This window comes from Salminus brasiliensis, chromosome 7 (assembly GCF_030463535.1).
Source record: "Salminus brasiliensis chromosome 7, fSalBra1.hap2, whole genome shotgun sequence".
In the NCBI taxonomy this organism is placed as follows: Eukaryota; Metazoa; Chordata; class Actinopteri; order Characiformes; family Bryconidae; genus Salminus; species Salminus brasiliensis.
The window spans coordinates 7,009,716-7,031,175 of record NC_132884.1 but is presented as its reverse complement, the minus strand read 5'-3'; the positions used below and the strand labels follow the sequence as shown (position 1 = coordinate 7,031,175).

At 42.5% G+C, this 21,460-nt stretch overlaps 1 protein-coding gene across 1 annotated transcript in view; it reads left to right on the top strand.

Annotated features, from left to right (window-relative positions):
- myo10l1 (myosin X, like 1) overlaps window positions 1-21,460 on the top strand; it is an 83,239-nt gene that overhangs the window by 20,059 nt on the left and 41,720 nt on the right. The window contains exon 2 of the mRNA XM_072683616.1: window positions 8,240-8,338. Coding sequence (XP_072539717.1) covers window positions 8,240-8,338 — 99 coding nt within the window. The remainder of the gene's footprint in view (window positions 1-8,239; window positions 8,339-21,460) is intronic.

Genomic DNA, 21,460 nt, shown 5'->3' with positions numbered 1-21,460 from the left:
GAGTCTTGCTCAAGGATGCTGCAGAGTCACCCAGACCGGGAATGAAATCCCAGAAGGTAGTGGTGTAATCAGTTGCGCCCCACCAGCCACCCAAAAAGGCCGATTATTACCATTTTTAAGGAAAAAAGAAAAATGCAGACTTTATAACTGTCCATTTTTTTAAGATGGACTTAATTCCTCTTAATTGTTGACAGTAATTTGGAAGTTATAAAGTATATAAAGTTTACAGTAACAAATATCAGACTCATGATCCTCTCAGAAAGGCCATAAAGTCCAGGTGGGTCTGAATTGTACTGTAGAATTAATTGCAGTAGGTTTTGTTGTTGTTAGCTGTGATAAATGTGACCATTAAGGTTCCAGCCATATATTCAAGATGTCATTTAAATGTCGTTAACCTCTTTATCTTGTGTGCTGAACTCTTTACATTGTCCTCTGTTTAACCGTGTATTTGAGCAGTGAATCCCTTCATGTGCTGATTGCCTTTTATTGTAATTTGTTATGATAAACCTGACCACTCTTCATGGTCTTGACCTGCCTGGTGCCCATTAGCGTGACCACTTCTGGATAATAGGGAAAAGCCCCCCCTGTAGGTTGATAAAAGATTGAGGGGATGTTGAGGGGATGTCAAGAGGCTGTTCAGTCTGAGGGTGATCTGAGCTAGAATGGTGATTAACCATTAGAAGCTTCATTTATTGTTGGTGCTGACCAGTCTAAGTTTTCAGTACCGTGTTTTAGGTAGAAGGGATTTTTTTACATAGAGAAAAATGATCCTTTAAGACAAAACTCCTTAATTTCTTCCATATTTAAACTGAATATAATTGGAAGTCATTGCATAAGTAACTATATTATTAATTATGTATTTATAAATTACATAACATTTGAGTTGTCACACAAGACGAACAAAATAATTGTTATTAATCACAAGTACAGTTTTCTCAATTTGACCCTAGAGATACAAACACAGGCTACCTAAACAAGCTAAGCCTAATCAGAACTTTAGTATTTATTACTTTCAATAATTGAAAATCACCTAACTAATATTGTGTTCCCCCCTTGTGCCACCAAAACAGCTCTGACCTGTCGAGGTATGGACTCCACAAGGGATCTGGCATCAAGACGTTACAGCAGATCTTGAAGTCTGTCTGTAAGTTGAGAGGTGGGGTCTCCATGGATCACATGAATAAGCCTTGAGTGCCCATGACCCAGTCGCTGGTTCACTGGTTGTCTTTCTGGGACCACCTTACAAGACCTGCCTGAAGTTTTGGGGATGTTCTGACCCAGTCGTCTAGCCATCACAACTTGGTTCTTGTCAAAGTTGTTCAGATTCTGATGCTTTCTCCTTTTTCCTCTTTTCAACAAATCATCTTGAAGAATTTACTGTTTACCAGGGCTGGGCGATATGGTAAAAATACTATATCATGATATTTAAAGACTTTTTTTGCGATACACGATATCTATTATAATCACATGAATATATGTAATCTCAGACTAAAAACATCAGTAGCGACAGATTCTTATAAACTACTATTCAGATGCTCTCCTGTACTGAATACAGTGATTTTTAGTCAACATGTGCTGCTCTTCATCTAATTAAACCAGTGTAATTACACTGTCTGTAATGAAACCTGCAGCTGATCAGTGTTTATGAAGCACTAACAGTATCTTCAATATGCTTAGAGAAGCATATTCTTATCACGGTAACAACATTTATCACGATACATTAAAACATTGCTATATTGCCCAGCTCTAACAGGAGCCATTGTAAATAGATCATCGCTGTTCCTCCCTCACTTCAGCTAAGATTGTGAGGCCGTGTGCAAGATATTCCCACCTACCACACGTCTCGTTTCCATCGCCTACTGATGATAACACAGATAGTATGGGTGAGGGTGATTTGAGAGGGTGATAGTGTCCAATTATGGTCAAAACTACATCTATGCCTTTACTCTCTTATCCAGGGGTGGGCAACCGAGGGCCGGAGTCCAGCACAGTTTGCTGATTTCCCTGCTCTAACAAACCTACGACATCTGATGATTAACATGTGAGTTGACTAAGTTACAGGAAAAACAGAACTGTGCAATCTGGCCTTCCAGGACTGGAGTTGCCCACCACGTGTAAATTCCCTTATTCATTTGCAATAAGGAGTTCACATAAGCATTAGGCTAACTGCCCGCTGACTGGGAGGTTTGTGAGCGTATATGTGTGTTTGAAAGTAAAACAAAGGAAATAATGACATGGCTGTTTATTATTACATGATGTATTACGAGACCTCTTTCAGGATACTTTACTTTAGGACACTTGCTAGCCTCTAATTAGCTTCAGCCTGGCTCTCCTCTGGGTCAGCATCTCAGCAGAGCTCCATTTCTCCATACGATACACTGTTCTGTCCACCACCTCTCAGTTACCCAGATTTACTCAGAAAGCAGGCTTTTGATCACATCAGCTCGACAGCCTTCAGACTGAATTACTGCTAATGCTAATGACCAGAAGCTGCATCAGCGAAATAATCAACTTAGGCTTGATCTCAGCAATGACAAACTGCTCACTGTTTTGTATAAAAGTGCTTTTGGACCCCATGTGTAATATTCTGAGCTTTTAGGCCGGTGTTAGCGCTGGTGACCGTTGGGCACAACACGTAGGGTATCACAACCATAAGTTTGTTCGCTCTTGTGAATTCGTTCTGGTAAGGTAACTTGGCAAAAATCGTTCCTCATTCTTGATGTTGATGTTGACATTGTTTCTAATGACGATTAGCCTGAACTGAAGGTTAAAGCACAAGCACAGAAAAAACACTTTTTTACAACGGGTCAGGCTGAATAAGGTCAACACAGCATATAAAACTCTGTGTCCGTTTTTTCCCCTTAAGATCCCCTTAAACAAACAAAGTTAAGTTTGTTGCAGGACAAAGGCCTTAAAGCAACACTATGTACCATTTTTACCTTAAATTAACTCACGGTGATGCTCCACTGACTTTGGGAGATTAGCATCAGTAGCATTCCCACTTTAGGCTCGGTACGTTCCTAACTGCACTAACTCTGGTGAAGTGGAAAGGACAACACTCGTAACTCAAGACAGTTTTTTGTAAAATCCTTTCAGTGATTGTCTGTATATCTCAGCTTGTCCAGCAAAGCATGTGTAATACCACAGCAAAACCTCACTCACACAGCAAACCCCTCACCATATTATCTCAGTTTTAGGAAACTAAGTAAGTCCCTTGAGTAAATCTTCCCTTAAGGGTCATACTTTATTGAAAAACTGGCCACTGGCTGCTACAGACATTTTGAAGGGTTATGCTAGGTCAGTTTATTAAAAGCAGCTACTACATTTTGGGTTGAATGAGGATTGAGACTTGAGATGGTATTAGAGTTGTAAAGGCTGTTGTCTATAATAATGTGAAAGTGTGTGTGTGTAGTCTGTCTAGATGACTAGAGTATCTAGAGGCATGGGGGGCAGGGAGGTCCTCTAATTGATGTCGTCAGCTTCCTAGAGACAGCATCCCCCACCACATTTACAATTGCAACCCCAGAATACAGTCGGGATACAGGATACGGTGTCACTTACACTCCACATCCGTTGCCTTACCCGATTGCTTCTTACACTGGGAGGTGAACAACAAGGATCAAGGATTTCCAAAACATACCATCACTAAAAACAATCCACAGATCCACACTGAAACTGCAAACTGCAGTGACACGCTTTTAGAGCCGGCCATCTAGGACCCTTTGATTAAGATGTTGATTCTGATGCTGGTCTGTATTGTTCATGCATGGTCGGCTACAGTGCTGGGTATTACAGTGCACCCCAAAGGGCTGGAGCTGCCAACAGTGACTAATTACCTTATACTGGGGATTACCAAATCTGTGTCCATTGTCTTCTTATTACACAGAGAGGAATAGAATAGCCTTTCCATTAGAAAATGTTTAGTGTGTGTAAGACAGATACAGACAAAGGTAGGGAGAAGGATGGAGAGTCTTTGCCAGACCAGCACTGGATGCATTGAATTCTTAATGGCATTTCAACAGTGGAGAGTTAGGGACCAGCATATATAAAGGTGCTGGGGCACAAAATGACTCATTAAAGGAGTCCTGTGGTAACGAGGGTCATGTTGCGACAGTGATGCTAACACTGCGGTAGCAATGCTGGATGAGGTCCCCGTTGCTTACATAGCGATAACGATGCTAACATCATAGATACCAATGTTAAAGTCGCAGTAGTGATGCTAAAGCCATGGTAGCAATGCTAATGCCTGCACATTGGTTGGGAATTAAAACAAGTGTCCCTGTGTGCCTGTGTGAGTGCATTGCCATGTCTCTGCCCAGCTGGCTGTGTTGAAAGCTTTTCTGGCTGGTTTGGTCCCATTTGGCTTGGGAGGGGGTGTAGGAGCTCTTTTGTTAGTACTGTAGTGTTATTATATGGAGGGGGCACTGCCTTCAGCGGACAGAGCCTCAGCCATCTGTCACCTAAAAACTTTCCTTCTATCCTCCTTTTCCCTGCTGTCCTCTTCTGCACTCCTCTTCTCTGTAGTGTTCTAAACTCTTGACTATGTAGACCGTTAAAGTTGAGTCGTCATTATGCAGCCCTTTTTCATGCTGCAGATCTCCAGTTCTACTAAATTTCAGATTCAGTGACTGTGAAGGCCACCGCAGAACACTGAACTAAACACTGTCATGATCGTGAAACCAGTGTGAGGCGGCTTTTTGCTTTGGGACATGGTGCATCTCCATGCTGGAAGTAGCTGTTAGAAGATACAGGGTAAACTGTGGTCATGAATGGTGAGGAGTAATACTCAAATAGCCTGTGGAATTCGGAAAGCGATGGTTGACTGGTATTAACAGGCTCCAAAGTGTGCCAAGAAAACATTCCCCACACCTTTACACCATCACCTCCACCTGTCTGGACTGTAGAAACAAGGCAGGTTGAGTCCATGGACCCTACCATATGCGAGCATCAGCAGAACAGGCTAGCCTTCAACCGTCCAGATTTGAGCCACTGCAGCCTCAGCTTTCTGTGCTTGGTTCTTGGTTGTAGCTCATCCTCCCCAAGGCTGGATGTGTTGTGCATTCTGTGATGCTTTTCTGCTTGACCTCTCTGATTGACAAAAAAACGACACTCACTGCACTGCAGTCTAGAGATGGTTGAGCTGAGAATCTCAGGAGATCAGCAGTTCTAGAAACACTTCATCACACTCAGATCACAATTTCTCCACATTCTGATGGTTGATGTGAGCATTACCTGAAGCTGCTGGCTTGTACCTGCATGATATTATGCATTATGCTGCATGATTGTCTTGGTTGGTTGGTCATTTAAGCGTGAATGATTAGTTCCTAATAAAGTGCTCGGGAGTGTATATCTGAAAGTACACAGTTGTGCATACAGGTGGAGTACATGCTCTAGATTGCGAATATATCTGTGTATGAGTAAAGATGCATGCAAGTGTGTGTGGGTCTGTAAAGCTCGTCTGTTCCACCTCCAGCAGCACATCTGGCACGGGGCAGGCCAGCTGCTGTAGAGGCTACAGTCTTAATCAGCTGCACCTGTAGATGAGCCAGCGTTACAAAACCATCAAAGACAGGATCTTATCTTAAGAAGGTTATTCCACCAGTTTTTTGGCTAATAAAAAATCGACCAATAAAATAGTAGAATTGCTCCCAGTGATGGTGACCATCCAAAGAATTTAATGCCTCTAAAAGAAACATGAAACACGTTTAACACACCCAGAGGGAACATGGCCAGCTGTGCTCATTCTGGCTCTGGCTGCTGATAGCGAAGCAGCATGACCCCGGATACCAACTCTTGTTGCCATGGTGTTTGATCATATTAGCCCAGCATGTGCAGAGCAGCTCCTGTGCTAGGTGCTAACAACATGTGGAAGCTACATGGCGCTAGCTGACACGAGCAGCTTGTGGTCTGCCCTGCCAGGTTTTATACTGCTATAAAACCCTTTCATTATTAAATACAGGGAGGAAAAAGAGCTGATATTGCAGGCCGAGGCAGTTGCATGTCGAAGGAGGTGGAGATTGGAAGCGTAGATGCTCATACTACGCTCACGTGTCGCGTCTGCTGTGAATTTGTGGTTCCGTATTTCTATAACAAGCAGCAGTAAAGCCCGGCACATTCAGCAGCTTGTTTCTCGCATGCAAGCTTCTACAGAGGTTCTACAGCAGAAACGTCCCATCTGCATCATTTAGTGAATGAGAAACCTGCTGAAACTAAGTTACTTCCCCCAAGTCAATGAAGCTAATCCTATTAGTTTGTTAGCATCCAGTGATGTGTTGTAATGGATTGTAATGGAATGTGTTATTACAGCTTGCTGCTCACATTAGTGCTGACGCTCCTGCTTCAGTGTGTGCTGTGCTGCTCGCTCTGGTGGTCCTCCACCAGACGCCTCTGCTGCAGCTGAAGCTGATCGATCTCTGGTCCGACTTCACATGCTCCTGCCCCCACTGCAGGCCAGGAGCAGTGTAATTAAAACAGAGGGCAACATATACAACAACGCCTCCTCCTGCTCTTTGTCTTTGGAGAGCGGAAGCGAGAGAGAGGTGTGTGGGTGGTGGGGAAAGGGCAGGCAGACAGTCTGGTCCAGACTTTCTAAAGTGCATTTAGTTGATTTTACTACTGTATGGTTTTTAAGAGGGACGTCATCGCGATCAAGTGTCTTTGCCCTGGTCCTGATGCAAGTCCTTTCTTTCTTCTGAGTATCTGATGATGAGTGTTAGAGCTTCTACTGCTCAGCAGCACAGCTGATTTCACACTCACACACCAGTGAGAAAACACACACCCAGAGCGGTGTGCAGCCAACTCAGCGCACAGGGAGCAATTGAGGTTAGGTGCCTTGCTTAAGGGCACCTTAGCCATGAGGGCTGAGAAAGGAGAAAGCTCTGTTCCTTTAACCCCCCCCCCCACACACACACACACACTTCCTGAAGGTCCAGCGGATTGAACCAGCAACGTTCCACTTCTCTAACCTTTAACCCCTTAACGCAGAAAGGCATATTACACAGTAACTAAGGGAACTTCTGTACAAACTAGAGGGGCTATGAGTTTGTAATAGGACTTTTGGCTCGCTGGTGGGTAATAGGTTCTTTATGTGGTTAAGCCAGTTAGGCCTGTCACCATAACTATTTTTTTATTTACATTGTCCCATAAACAATTGTGATAAATGATATTATCGTAATTATAAGAGCATTTCATGACACTGATATAATGATAATATAATAGTGTAATAAAGCAATTAGCCCCTCTTAAAGAGCAGTGAACTTTTATTATTAGGAATATTACGACACTGGAATTGAATTATACGTTTTTTAAATATCACAAATATCACAAATAAATAAAACATGACTACAATAAAACCTCTGTTTTTAAACAAAGTCAACATACCGGCTCGTTGCTCTCCTCGCCCATTTGGCTTAAAGCCAAGTGCAGCATTTTGGGGAGGGACAAAGCTGCTACTAGCTGAAACACCTACTACATATTTTCCATGGTAATGCACAGCGACATCCAACACAGCGTTTCTGCAACCGTACACAAGGTCAGGCACGGTGTGCAAGACAGCCCGCCTGGTTGTTTACAAGGGACGCACCACACACTGCCCCTCTAAAATATACACAAGTGAACACATCGGGCAGTATTGAGGTCACCTGTCCATATATTGCTGTAATTATCTTGACAGGCCTAGTTACAGAACACTACTTAGGGTTCTCTGACTGAGCTGTGGGTAAATTTGTTTCAGTGCTTTGATGAGAAGTCTTTGGTCTGTATGTAACCGTCATTTCTGTAAATTTACAGTAAAAATGTTTAATCAGGCAACGTAAATAAGAGTTTGCTTTCTGTGGGCGGAGCTGCAGTCTATAAGGGGCGGAGCTATGGTCAGGAGCCATTGGAAAAAAATCTTAAAACTCGTTTAGTCGTTAAAGGAACAATATTATGCTTTGTATGCCAACATGTACCGAGCACTCTGTAGGAACCAAGCTGTGGTGCGTCTCTGCCCTTTGAATGTGCATTTTGTGTGTGTGTGTGTGTGTGTGTGTGTGTGTGTGTAAATGGAAAATTAGCTACAGGTTTCTGCCGTTTACCCATGACACGCCTACAAAGGATTGCTTGTGTGGTCCTGCAGTAGCAGTATTGTTTAGTTAGCAAAGTAATCCGTTGAAATTAAAGCTGAAACACTGCTTTGCAAGTTGTAAATTGATGTGTAGCTGTGTGTAACAATGTGTGTGTGTGTGTGTGTGTGTTACAGGGGGCACGTGTGTGGGTGAAGGAGAAAGAGCAGCTGCTTCCTTCGACAGTGAACTCCTGTGGAGATGGACCTCTCGTACTCACTACTGATTATGGAGAGGTAAGACGAATCTCTCTCTCTCTCCATCTCTCTCGCTCTCCCCTTTGAGACAGCCAGTTCCTTCCACACACAAACAGCCATATCCGCACACACACACACACACACACATGCACACACACACTCATTGCCCTTTATGTGTGAATGCTTGACATATGACTAAAAGGTTGGGCTCGTAATGCATTGTGGCTTAAATGCCCTCATGACAGCTGTGTATATGTGCGTGCGTGTGTGTGTGTGTGTGTGTGTGTGTGTGATTGTGCCAACTAGACTTCATATTGCTCTAAAGCTAAATCAGCACCTTCATTCTGTTGTAAATGCTGATTGCTCACTGGTTACTGTAAGCACTGCAGCAGCCTGATATGGGCTGCACATGAAGATACTGTATACTGTATCTGATAATCATGCGGGAAATGCAAAGTTTATTTAGTTTATTTAGTTTAGTTATAGGCATAAAGGTTATCAGTACATTATCAAGGTTCCCATGTATCCAGGGACATCAGGAAAATATAAAAATATTTGTATGAATATTTAATTACACATTAATATATATATATACAGTGGGGGGGAGTATTTAGTCAGTCACCAATTGTGCAAGTTCTCCCACTTAGCAAGATGAGAGAGGCCTGTAATTGACCTCAACTATGAGAGACAAAATGAGAAAAAAAATCTGAAAATCACATTGTCTGATTTTTAAAAAATTTATTTGCAAATAATGGTGGAAAATAAGTATTTGGTCAATAACAAAATTTCATCTTAATACTTTGTTATATATCCTCTGTTGGCAATGACAGAGGTCAAACGTTTTCTGTAAGTCTTCACAAGGTTGGCACACACCGTTGCTGGTATGTTGGCCCCTTCCTCCATGCAGATCTCCTCTAGAGCAGTGATGTTTTGGGGCTGTCGGCGGGCAACACAGACTTTCAACTCCCTCCAAAGGTTTTCTATGGGGTTGAGATCTAGAGACTGGCTAGGCCACTCCAGGACCTTGAAATGCTTCTTACGAAGCCACTCCTTTGTTGCCCTGGCAGTGTTCTTGGGATCATTATCATGCTGAAAGACCCAGCCATGTTTCATCTTCAATGCCCTTGCTGATGGAAGGAGGTTTGCACTCAAAATCTCACAATACATGGCCCCATTGATTCTTTCATGTACACGGACCAGTCATCCTAGTCCCTTTGCAGAGAAACAGCCCCAAAGCATGATGTTGCCACCCCCATGCTTCACAGTTGGTATGGTGTTCTTTGGATGCAACTCAGCATTCACTCTCCTCCAAACACGAGTTGTGTTTGTACCAAACAGTTCTACTTTGACCATAAGACATTCTCCCAATACTCTTCCGGAACATCCAAATGCTCTCTAGCAAACTTCAGACGCGCCCGGATATGTACTGGCTTAAGCAGGGGAACACGTCTGGCACTGCAAGATCTGAGTCCCTGGCGGCGTAGTGTGTTACTGACGGTAGCCTTTGTAACGTTGGTCCCAGCTTTCTGCAGGTCATTCACTAGGTCCCCCCGTGTGGTTCTGGGATTTTTGCTCACCGTTCTTGTGATCATTTTGACCCCACGGGCTGAGATCTTGCGTGGAGCCCCTGATCGAGGGAGATTAGCAGTGGTCTTGTAGGTCTCCCATTTTCTGATTATTGCTTCCACAGTAGATTTCTTCACACCAAGCTGCTTGCCTATTGCAGATTCAGTCTTCCCAGCCTGGTGCAGGTCTACAGTTTTGTTTCTGGTGTCCTTCGACAGCTCTTTGGTCTTCACCATAGTGGAGTTTGGAGTGTGACTGTTTGAGGTTGTGGGCAGGTGTCTTTTATACTGTTAACGAGTTCAAACAGGTGCCATTAATACAGGTAATGAGTGGAGGACAGTGAAGCCTCTTAAAGAAGAAGTTACAGGTCTGTGACAGCCAGAAATCTTGCTTGTTTGTAGGTGACCAAATACTTATTTTCCACCATTATTTGCAAATAAATTCTTTAAAATCAGACAATGTGATTTTCAGATTTTTTTTCTCATTTTTGTCTCTCATAGTTGAGGTCTACCTATGATGTCAATTATAGGCCTCTCTCATTTTTTTAAGTGGGAGAACTGGCACAATTGGTGACTGACTAAATACTTTTTCCCCACTATGTGTATATGTATATATATAGTATATATAGTACTGTAGGGTTGCAGCGGTACACAACATTATCATTCCGTTATCATTTTAATCAGTCTTTTGTATTTATTTATATTCACACATATTCTCCCCCCATCACATGCAATGTCCCGACCCACCGAGGCAATGTCACCTGACTGCTGACCAATGAGCTAAGAGCAGAGTAAAGTGCCGTTCAAACAAGCAATCCTCTGGTCATAGTGACCGTGCCCTATTCTGCTGTTCCACTGTTATTTTTATAAATAGACCAAATACATAAATATAACTCACTGTTTACACTCTTTAACATGATAATTAAATATAATCAACACATACATTCAAAAATCATGCTGTGAAATCACCACATTTAGATCACCATTGCATGCTTTTCTACACCTCAACTCTTAAGCTGGAAAAGAAGAAAAAACTCATCCTGAATCTAAACTGTCTTCTACTTCTAACTGCAGGTTTGTACAGTTGGCCACTGTACCCGTCAGGTTAAGTAGAGGTGAAAGGTCCTTTGAGTGTACTGCTCTCTCTCTCACACACACACACACACACACACTCTCAGACTGGCAGCTCAGAGTGATTCATGATCAGGGACTGTGCACTGTACCATGAACTTGTGCAGCCTGGCTGTGTTACAGTATCATTCATGCTCTGTTTCATGCAACAATGCAGTGTAGTGTGTAATACACTACGTTGAGACAGAAGTATTGGGACACCTGCTCATTCACTGATTCTTTCGAAATCAAGGGTATTAAAAAAGAGCTTATCCTGCTTTGGCTTTTGGAGTGACTCTCTCTTTACTGTCCAGGGAAAGCTTTCTACTAGATTATGGAGAATTGCTGTGCAAATTTGATTGCTTTCAGCAACAAGAGTGTTAGTGAGGTCATGATGTTGGATGATTAGCACCTCACCTTATCAGAGCACCAGACCATTTTTCTTTATATATAGCTGAATTATGTGGCTGTATTATTTGTGGAATTACAAACATCAGTTTACATTTACATTTATGGCATTTAGCAGATGCTCTTATCCAGAGCGACTTACAAAGTGCTTTGCTATTTACCCAAGAAAAAAACCTTAGCTAGTTAAAATAGACTAATAATTCAAAAGAAACCTCTAAGCTATGTTTGATATCAGACGATATTTAGTATTACTCTACTCTGACCTAATCTGAGCCACTTCCCTAATAACAGAATTAGCAGTTAGCCCTTGTCTGCTGTTGTGCTCCGCTGTCCAATGACTTTGCATTACTGGTCTTAAAAATATGTGGTTGTGCTTCTGTAATGATGTAAGGTACCCCTTACACAATACTTATAGAAATTGTTGCATATACTCACCTGCTTTTCTTAGTTGACTGGTCATACTCATCTCCTGAGACAGAAAAGAGTAAAGAGTGAAAAACACAGAGTTTTACTTACCTGGGTGAGTCCAACCTCTGCTGAAGGGGGAGGGGAGTTAGAACCTGGGGCAAAGGAGCGTCTACTCTAAGGTAGCGAGGGGTGAGCCATACCTGTAGACAGAGAGAAGCTCCAGTAATTTATTATTCTTTACCTATTACTTCAACTGACTTGGAAGTCCATGTCTTTTGGAGCCTGGGGAACCTATGTATACCTATACATAGGTTCCCCAGGCTCCAAAAGACGTGGTCATTGGAGCCCAGCTGTGGTCCTGGGAGGCTGGAACTCTGCTCGTTCACACACAGCTATGTTGAATCAGGTATTGAGCAGAAATCTCACCAATCTGTGCTGGACTCCAGGGCCGCAGCTGGACACCCCTGCTGAAGGCCTATGTGTCTATGTGAAGAGGAGTAAAAACGGAAGGCAGCCCTGCTGGAGAGCGCTGAATTTTTCATGCTGAAAAAAGGAGCAGAGAGCAACAGAGGGAAACATCTGAACTGACATCACTTACTCTATGCCAGTATCTTTCTCTCTCTCTCTCTCTCTCTCTCTCTCTCTCTCTCTCACGCTCTGTCTTCTCTCTCTCTTTCTCGTCAATTCTGTGAATTATTCAGTCAGCAGTGTGTTTGTGGGTGGGAGTGCGTGACCCACTTCCAGCTGTGGTTCTGGTTAGGTTATTGGGGCAGTGTGTATTTGTGTGTGAACACGCATGTGCATGCAACTTTAGATTTACACAGTTGTCCCCCATCTCCCATAACCCATCTGTGGTCAGTCAGCCAGCCAAGCAATAATAATGAAAAAATGAGAACCTAATTTTCCTTTTTTACATTGGAATACATTTCTCTTTATTCTGAAATTAGTCTAGCCTACAATAAATTTGGCAATATTCAGCTGGCTATACCTCTCGAGGTAGTCCTTTAAGGATGTTAGACTATGCATAGGATCCTTATCCTGCTGTAAAAGCCATGTCCTTCCATCTTCAGCTGCTTTTCACTGATGGTGTGACGTTTGCTTCCAGATTTAGCTGGTTAGCCTGTTAGCATCAGACATTAAAATTCAGTTTGCATCTGATTTCAGTTCTTTTACATTATCACCGGTACACAGTATTAATACATTGTTGCCACCTACTATATAAACACTATATGCACGAAGTATTGGAACACTTTCTAAGTAGTGTGTTATACACTATATGAACAAAAGTAGGGGGGCATAAATATATTGGCAAAAGTATAAGTTCATCCTGCTTTTGTTGGAGTAACTGTCTTTACTGTCCAGGGAAGGCTTTCTACTAGAACATTGCTGTGAGAATGGGATTGTATTTAGCAACAAAAGTCACCACTCCTACTTCATCCCCAACTCCCCAACTCCTCCCAAACGTATTGGATGGAGCACCAACCATCATTCCAGAGAACACAGTTCCATTGCTCCACAGCTCAATTCTGGGGGACTTTATACCCCTGGCATTAGGCAATATGTTTGAGACTGAAAGTTTGACTTGGCCATTTCAGAAATCTTTAGTTTGAGTCTTTCCTTGATGGCTTCTTTTTTTGGGTTTTGGGTCATTGTCATTTAGCATGGTCCACTCCGGCTTCCGCTTCAGTTTTTGGACAGGTGGCCTCACATTTTCCTCAAGTATACAATCTGATACAATGAAGAATTTATGGTCGATTCTATCATTCTCTCACATAACTGTACCTTTAACCATAGTTAATTGTTAATTTAACTGTTTTTTAAGAGCGGTTTTGAGAATGTATTCAAAGCCTGTCCAGAGCTGTTCTTGAATCTATCGAATCATGGGTTGATGTTCATGCTTGATTTTTACTGTCTAATTACTATTAAACCATTATGTAAACAGTCTATGTTGGCATCCATATCTACCCTTAGAGATCTTGGACACACAGTACATCTGAGCATAGTGCTTCCGACACAGCAGCTGAGACAACCGACGGTGGCCAATCAAATTCCATTTGCCAAGATTGCATTGTGGAAGTCACGACAACTGTGATCCAGACTAAGTAGAAGACAGTGACAGACTTTGTTTAGAGCTCACGGTTACATTTAGCCCTGCTTTACCTACAAATACACCCCTCCCCCTGCTTTACTCCCAGCTATCATCAACCCCCCACCCACGGTAGCCTCTCACCAGAGACTGGATGAGACGGTTGCTATGGAAACGGTCCGAACAGGCCGCGACACTTCTTCTCCCTAAGTATATGCTGATAGATCAGTGGTGACTTGTGCAGGTCTTGGAGAATATACACACGAGTACTCAACAGTATATATGCTGTATATCCTTGAGGATTGTGTCTGTTCATAGTAAAGCATTGCGGTAATTCCTTTGAATATTCATAGGTGTGTGAGAGAGTGAGTAAGAGAGAGAGCCCCTCAGGAGCATTGGTCAAAAAGTATTTCCTCCTCATGCCATTCACGTGAAGAGAGGTCTTCTGCCTCACTGGGTGAGAGAAAGAGTGTGTGTGGGGGTCTGAATATAGAGTCTGGAGCGCAAATATAGAATTATGTGACCTAAATCTGAGCAGAGCTGAAAACTACACACTTCTCACGCAACAGAGACAACACTCAAGTCACTAGACTCTAGGCAGTTCTGAATCGGGCTGTGTATTGGCAAGAACCTGGCAGTACGATACTTGTCACACGATTCTGTATATTGCGATATATTGCGATACTGTAAGCAAGACAATATAATAAGATTTTTATTTTTTTTTTTTTCATCTATTTTCAAAAACTGTCGCAGTATGAAAAACACACCAACACACATCATTTGCATAAAACCTGAGTAATAAAAGAACAGTGGGATCTGAAGACAGAGTACAACACTGCTAACTAGGGGTCTGGGTTTAAGCCTCTGGAGTCTAAGGGTATTTTATCAATTTTTGCATATCTTCTTAAATTCGTCTTTAAAGGCACTTGCCTATTAGATAATACTTAACAACCTCAGGTCTGTGTCCTAGAACACTGTGTAAGGAGATAAACCGAGGTTCCAATTTGAGAAATTATTCATATTTCCTGTAAAAACATACCTTTCCTCAGGTGCACAAAATAGTTTTGAGGGAGACCCAGAAGCGTGACAATCTTGTACAGTTTCAAAATAACCAAAAATAAAACTCTGGCCTTTTTAGACTCTTGCTAATGCAGTGTCATTGGACAGCTCGACATGCTTGGAGGAGAACACTAAAAGCCAGTTAAGTTACATCACATCAATTACAAGACTTACAAGAGATTTACACCCCTGTTCTATTCCTCCTTTACCTGTGGATCTGTCAACCACCAGCGACTACTATTTACACAAACACCTGAAACAATTTAGGACCTCCAAATGTGTTCACCCCCCTTTGGATGTCTCCCTATATCGTTTGGCTTTTTATATTTCTCCAAAGTTAAATAAAAAAATATCATGTAAAATAAATGATCATAAATATTCACCCCCTTTAAAGTGACCTAATTCAACAGAAGTCCAGGTAGTTGGTGTTAGTAGGCTCACAATTAGTGAAATGGAGATCACCTGAATGCAGATACTGCGTCTCTAGTGGAGCCGTCACCTCCCTTTTTGACTGTCAAATGTCTCATTCCGGGTTCCACTGACTAGAGAGGGGGGACTGGCTTCCTGCCACAAGCAGAAGTCACCTCCAGCCCAAAGTTCTATTCAGTCTTCTCCTAAATCATCATAAGCTGATGGCATGGTTCGAGGTTTACCTGTTTTTAATTTCTTTATTGAAAACATTTCACATATCCTCTTTTTCAGTCACATACAGGCCTTAAAAACTCCTGCCTTAAAAACTCACTGCTTGATTTTCCAGCACTTACGCAGCAGGTTCGAGTAGCCTACGCTGAATCTCAGAAAAAGAAAAAAACCCACACCAGCAGGATCTCGCAAATGCACGCATGTTTGATGTTACGAAAGGCATGTATGTGATTGTAAGTGATTGTAGTGTAAAGATCGAAGTGTAAAGACACCTGTTTGAAGAGCATGAGTCAGGGGATGGATCCAGTAAAAAGCGTTCAGAAGAGAAGGAATATGTATTTATATATGCACATGTGTTAATCTCATTGTCTTTGTATTATTATTGTGTAAAATTGTGTAGAATTTTAATAAAAACTATTTTCTGTATCTATTTTGCGCTGACAGGGTGGTTGAGTTGAGCTTGTCAGATGAAAAAGCTGCAAAAACAGTGCAACAAATCATCAGACCTGGCTGCTGCGAGGCTCAAGGCAGCAGTATATTATTTATAGACAAAGGACGTGAGTGTGACGGGGTTGTAAGTCACACTGAGGGATACACACAAATCATGCAGTTCAGTTAAATCCATCATTAAGAAATAGAAGGAATATGATTTACACATGTGTAAATCTGCCAGGAGTAGGCTGTCCTCACAAACTGAGTGACCGTGCAAGATGGAGACTAGTGAGGGAGGCCACCACCAAGACACCTATGTGCTTAGGTAAGGGGGGATTGTGAAAGTTTGTGTCACCTTGATTTTACCATTTCAGGCTATTTTTAAACCTTTGAAGCTTCTGTTTATTTCGGACACTGCACATGCTTCTTTCGCTCATTCTCTCTCTCTCTCTCCCCTGACTTGACATCTCCTAAGCTGTTCCATCTGTTCTCACACTGCATGTGTGAATCGCTCCTAAATCCGTGCCTCATTATACACAGGGACGTGAAAATTTCCTCCAAAATGTCTCCTCATGTCAGTACATCAGATGGATTCTGGATAAGCTCGAACACAAGCTCCCTCTCTCTATCTCTCTCCTCTTAACTCTCTTTTCCTCTCGCGCCCTTCTCTTCCTGCTCTCTGCAGGTCTTTTCTGTAACAGTGAATACAGGAATATAGGTCAGTAATGCCTACAGCCCTTCTCTCTCTCTCTCTCTCTCTCTCTCTCTCTGTGAATCATGCAAGGCAGCTTCAAGCATCACACAGCGTAAGGGGATATCCATGCATGGGCCATTGGTGGATTTTGTTTGTTTGTGTGTGAGGGTGTGTCAGGAAAGTGTGCTCCTCTCCCACTGTGGCATCATCATACATTCATAATGAAACCCACTTTAACATCAAGTATGTCTTCAGGTATTACAGCTAGCTAATTACACACAGTCACACACACACACACACATACACACATTCTACTTCACATACATGCGCGCATTTGCAAGATCCTGCTGGTGTGGGTTTCCTCTTTCTTCTGAGATTCAGTGCAGGCTACGGGAACCTGCAGTTTAAGAGCTGGAAGAGCGTAAGTTTGTTTGTTTTTAAGGCAAGAAAAACCTGCATGTGACCAGATATGTGAAATCTTTTCTATAAAGAAATGAATAATGGTAATGCTACCTTTGCTCGCTCTGACCATACCATCAGCATATGATGATTTGGGAGGAGACTGAAGAGAGGGAAGTGCTGGAGATCAGGTGGGTTCTGCTTGTGGCGGGAAGCCAGTCCTTCTCTCTAGTAAGTGGAGCGAGGAGTGAAAGATTTGACAGGAGGTGTTGAAGGGAGGTGACGGGTGAAGGTGGACTGCAAAGACTTGAACAAGGTAGAGATGGTATTATAAGGACGTTAAAATGGGAGGAGGGGCTTTAGACATGTTCCTCCTTCCAAATGTTTCATAGTGTTCTAACATTAGGTAGATTAGCCAGTGTACTGTGTGGACTTGACGACTGTGTTGATCAGTATTAAGAATAATTCTAGGAAACTTCACCAAAAGCAAAAGGGAGCTTGGTGATATTTTAGATGCAAATGTCATGTTGGTCAATACAGATGTGAAAATGGCTAATATACACATTTTTAAGGTTTTAGGAAGTTTTAAAGATATATATAGAAATACATAGGGATATAGATATAATACTGTACATAGATGCATATAGAAATGTTCTCATATACCAGGTTAGCATGAATATTTGAATTAATAGCTTTAAGCTTTTGAGCTTTAATGCATTTCATCTAACGTTTCATCTAGCGTTTCATATCGTGCACTGTCTCATGCATTGTGTTCTCTAGGAGAATCCCACAGCAGCAGCTTACAGGGTATAACAGTATTTACATTTATCCATTGCGGTGGTGGTCTCCGAACATCCTGGCCTCACTAACGTTCTTGTTGCTGAATGCAATCAAATCCTCACAGCAATTCTTCAAAATCTGATGAAAAGCCTTTCCTGGACAGTAGAGAAAGTCACTCCTACAAAAACTGAATAAACTCCTTATTTAATACGAGGAACAGTGAACAAGCAGGTGTCCCAGTACTTTTGTCCATATAATGAATGTCCACACTCTGATGTCTAAGATGACCTTACTGATGACCTATACTGATTTAAAATTGCCTCTGTTTGTAAATTGATGTGTCAAAAGGTGATGTCTGACACACTGACCTTTTTGACCTTGCTGTATTATACCGTATCATGTTCGTTTTGGAGCGTTGCTATTGGTTCATTGGTTGTGTATGTAAGTGTGTGTGTGTGTATGTGTGTGTGTGGTATTGCAGGTGTGGTGAGCAGTCCTGGACTGAGCTGTAGGCTAATGTGCTCTGTGGTTTGGAGGAGGCTTTGCTGGTCCATTTAAGAGGAGCCGCTGTAGTATCAGAGAAAAACCTCAGGCTCTGCTGATAAAGACAGCAGTTCAATCACGGGGTTCTCCATCTATCTGTTTCTCCTTTAACAGGGCAGGGAGAGTGAGGGGGGGGGTAGCATTACAGAGAGGGAGATATCAGAGGATAGGAATGGAGGGAGAAGAGAGCAGACAGACAGGGAAGTGAGGACACAGTATGGGAAAAGACTGGAGTCTCTCTGTCTCTTGTCTGTCTCGCTACCTCATGTTTTACCCCAAGTGTCTCTCTCTGTCTAATAACATCTTTTTTTGTCTCTGTCTCTCTCACACTCTGTCCCTCTCTAGCTCTCTCTCCACCACTATCTGCATGTCTCTATGTCCCTCTCTGTCCCCGTCTGTCCCTCTCTTCTCTCTCTCCCTTTCTGTATCTCGCTGTCCCTCTCTGTCTCTTTCTCTCTGGAGGACACAGTGTAGGAAAAGACTGGAGTACAAACAGCTGGGAGCAGATGGACACACTATGTTGGACCCTGTTGTTGATGCAGATTAACACACTGACTCTCACTGTACCACACACTGTTATGGTACATGCTGCATATACTTCTGTCTTGCTCTCGCTTGCTCACTCACTCACACACATGGGCACACACACATACACACACACACTTTGTGCTACATCTTGTTCTTGCTCTTGGAAGACTCCCTCAGGCTAAGACAGCTCTGTTTTACTCAGAGAACTTTTTATTAGTGAGGAAAAACAGCAAAGATAATTCACGCTCACACACACACACACACACACACACACACACAGAGTCACGCACAGACACATTAAATATGAATAATGTTTGGTGGGATTTAAGGTCCAATAGTGTCCAAAATATTAAAGAGCATCTCACAGTTTTCATGTTCAAAAGCCTTTATAGTTCAAACCACTGGAACCATGTTTAAACTTCGTTTGGTCATATTCACTGATCTCTCTCTCTCTCTCTCTCTCTCACACACACACACACACACACAGCAGTGATTAGTGCATGATAAATGTGTGATGTGTGAGTAAAGGAAGCACTTGTTTATTAGACACATTTGTCTGCATTAATCAGAAACTTGCACCTACAGTTATTATCTACTATCAGTCAGGTGTAACCTGATGTCTCTCTCTCTGCTTCTGTCTCTCTCTTACTCTCTGTACATCTATCACTGTGTCTCTCTCTGTCTGTCTGTCTCGCTATCTCATATTTTCCCCATGTGTCTCTCTCTAATAACAAGTTCTTTTGTCTCTGCATTTGTATCTCTTCCCATCCCTCTCTGTCTCTCTTTGTCTTTCTCTCTGTCCCTCTCTGTCTATGGCTTTTCGTAGTCTCTCTCCCTCTCTCTGACGCTCTCTTTATCCATCTGTCTTTCTCCCTGTCCCTGTCTGCCTCTCTCCTTCTCTGTCCCTTTGCCCTTATCGCCCTTCTCTCAATCTCTCTCCCTCTCTGTCTGTCCTTCTCTCTCTCTGTCCCTTCATCCCTCCCTGCCTCTCTCTCTCTCTGTGTCTGTCTTTGTCCATTTTAGTCTCTCTTTGTCCCTCTGTTTCTCTGTCTGTCTCTCTCGATGTCCATTTCTGTCTTTTTCTTTGTCTTTCTGTTCTTGTCTGTCCTTCTGTCTCTCTGCCTGCCCTTTGCCCCTTTCTGCCTCTCTCTCTCTGTTCGTCTCTGCACATCTCCATCTCTCTGTCTCCCTCTGTCCTTATTTGTCCCTCTGTCTCTGTCTGTCTATCTGTCTCTCTCTCTACGTCTGTCTTTACCTATCTTGGTATCTCTTTGTCCCTCTGTCTTTCTGTTCTTGACTATGCTTCTCTCTCTCTGTTTGTCTCTACACATCTCCATCTCTCTGTCTCCCTCTGTCCTTATTTGTCCCTCTGTCTCTGTCTCTCTGTCTCTCTCTCTCTGCGTCTGTCTTTGCCCGTCTCAGTATCTCTTTGTCCCTCTGTTTCTCTATCTGTCTCTCTCGATGTCCATCTCTGTTCGTCTCTGCACATCTCCATCTCTCTGTCTCCCTCTGTTCTTATTTGTCCCTCTGTCTCTGTCTGTCTATCTCTCTCTCTCTCTCTCTCTCTGCGTCTGTCTTTGTGCATCTTAGTATCTCTTTGTCCCTGTTTCTCTATCTGTCTCTCTTGATGTCCATCTCTATCTTTCTGTTCTTGACTATCCTTCTCTCTCTCTGTTTGTCTCTGCACATCTCCATCTCTCTGTCTCCCTCTGTCCTTATTTGTCCCTCTGCCTGTCTGTCTGTCTGTCTGTCTCTCTCTCTCTCTCTCTCTCTCCCTCTCTGCTCGAAGAGTTTTTCCACTTGAGTACTTCTACCCTGAACAGACTGTGCTTACATCTGTCATGTTGGAGAAGACTCTGTGAAACACACATAGAGACACACACACACATACACACACACACACACACACAATTATTATTAATTTTTTTACAGTTAACATTCTCCTGTGCTCTTATGTACAGTATTTCCTCATTCATGGCAGGTCTGTCTGATTACAGCTCTACTTTAATTAGACATGTACTGTATATGTCTGATAACACAGTGGGCTAGGGCAGCTCTTCAGTGCTTGATCTTAAATTGAGCGTTTCTCCACTCTACCATGTACGCTCTTTCCTGTAACAGAACTTACATGGTAGAGGGGAGGAGCTGAGCTGTCAGAACTCCAGCATGAAAGGATTTAACTCTCTGAATCTCACAAAGATTCTTTGGGATTATTACAATTTTTATGAAAAGATCCAATCTCACAATTTGATTAAAACCTAGGGAAGCGAATCAGGGCAATGCTAGAAGCTAAACTGGCTAAAATCATGGTAAGATACAGTGTTTTTGTTACAGTGTTAAAAATATACTATGTATATTTGTACTATGTATATATGTACTATATATTCATGTGACTTCTGTTTGCTTCCGCGGTGCCGTAAACTAGCCAATAAAAACAGAGCTTGTTGTTTTTTTATCCCACAAACTCTCAAAGGACAGTCAGCGTGTTTACACCTGGCAATCGGATC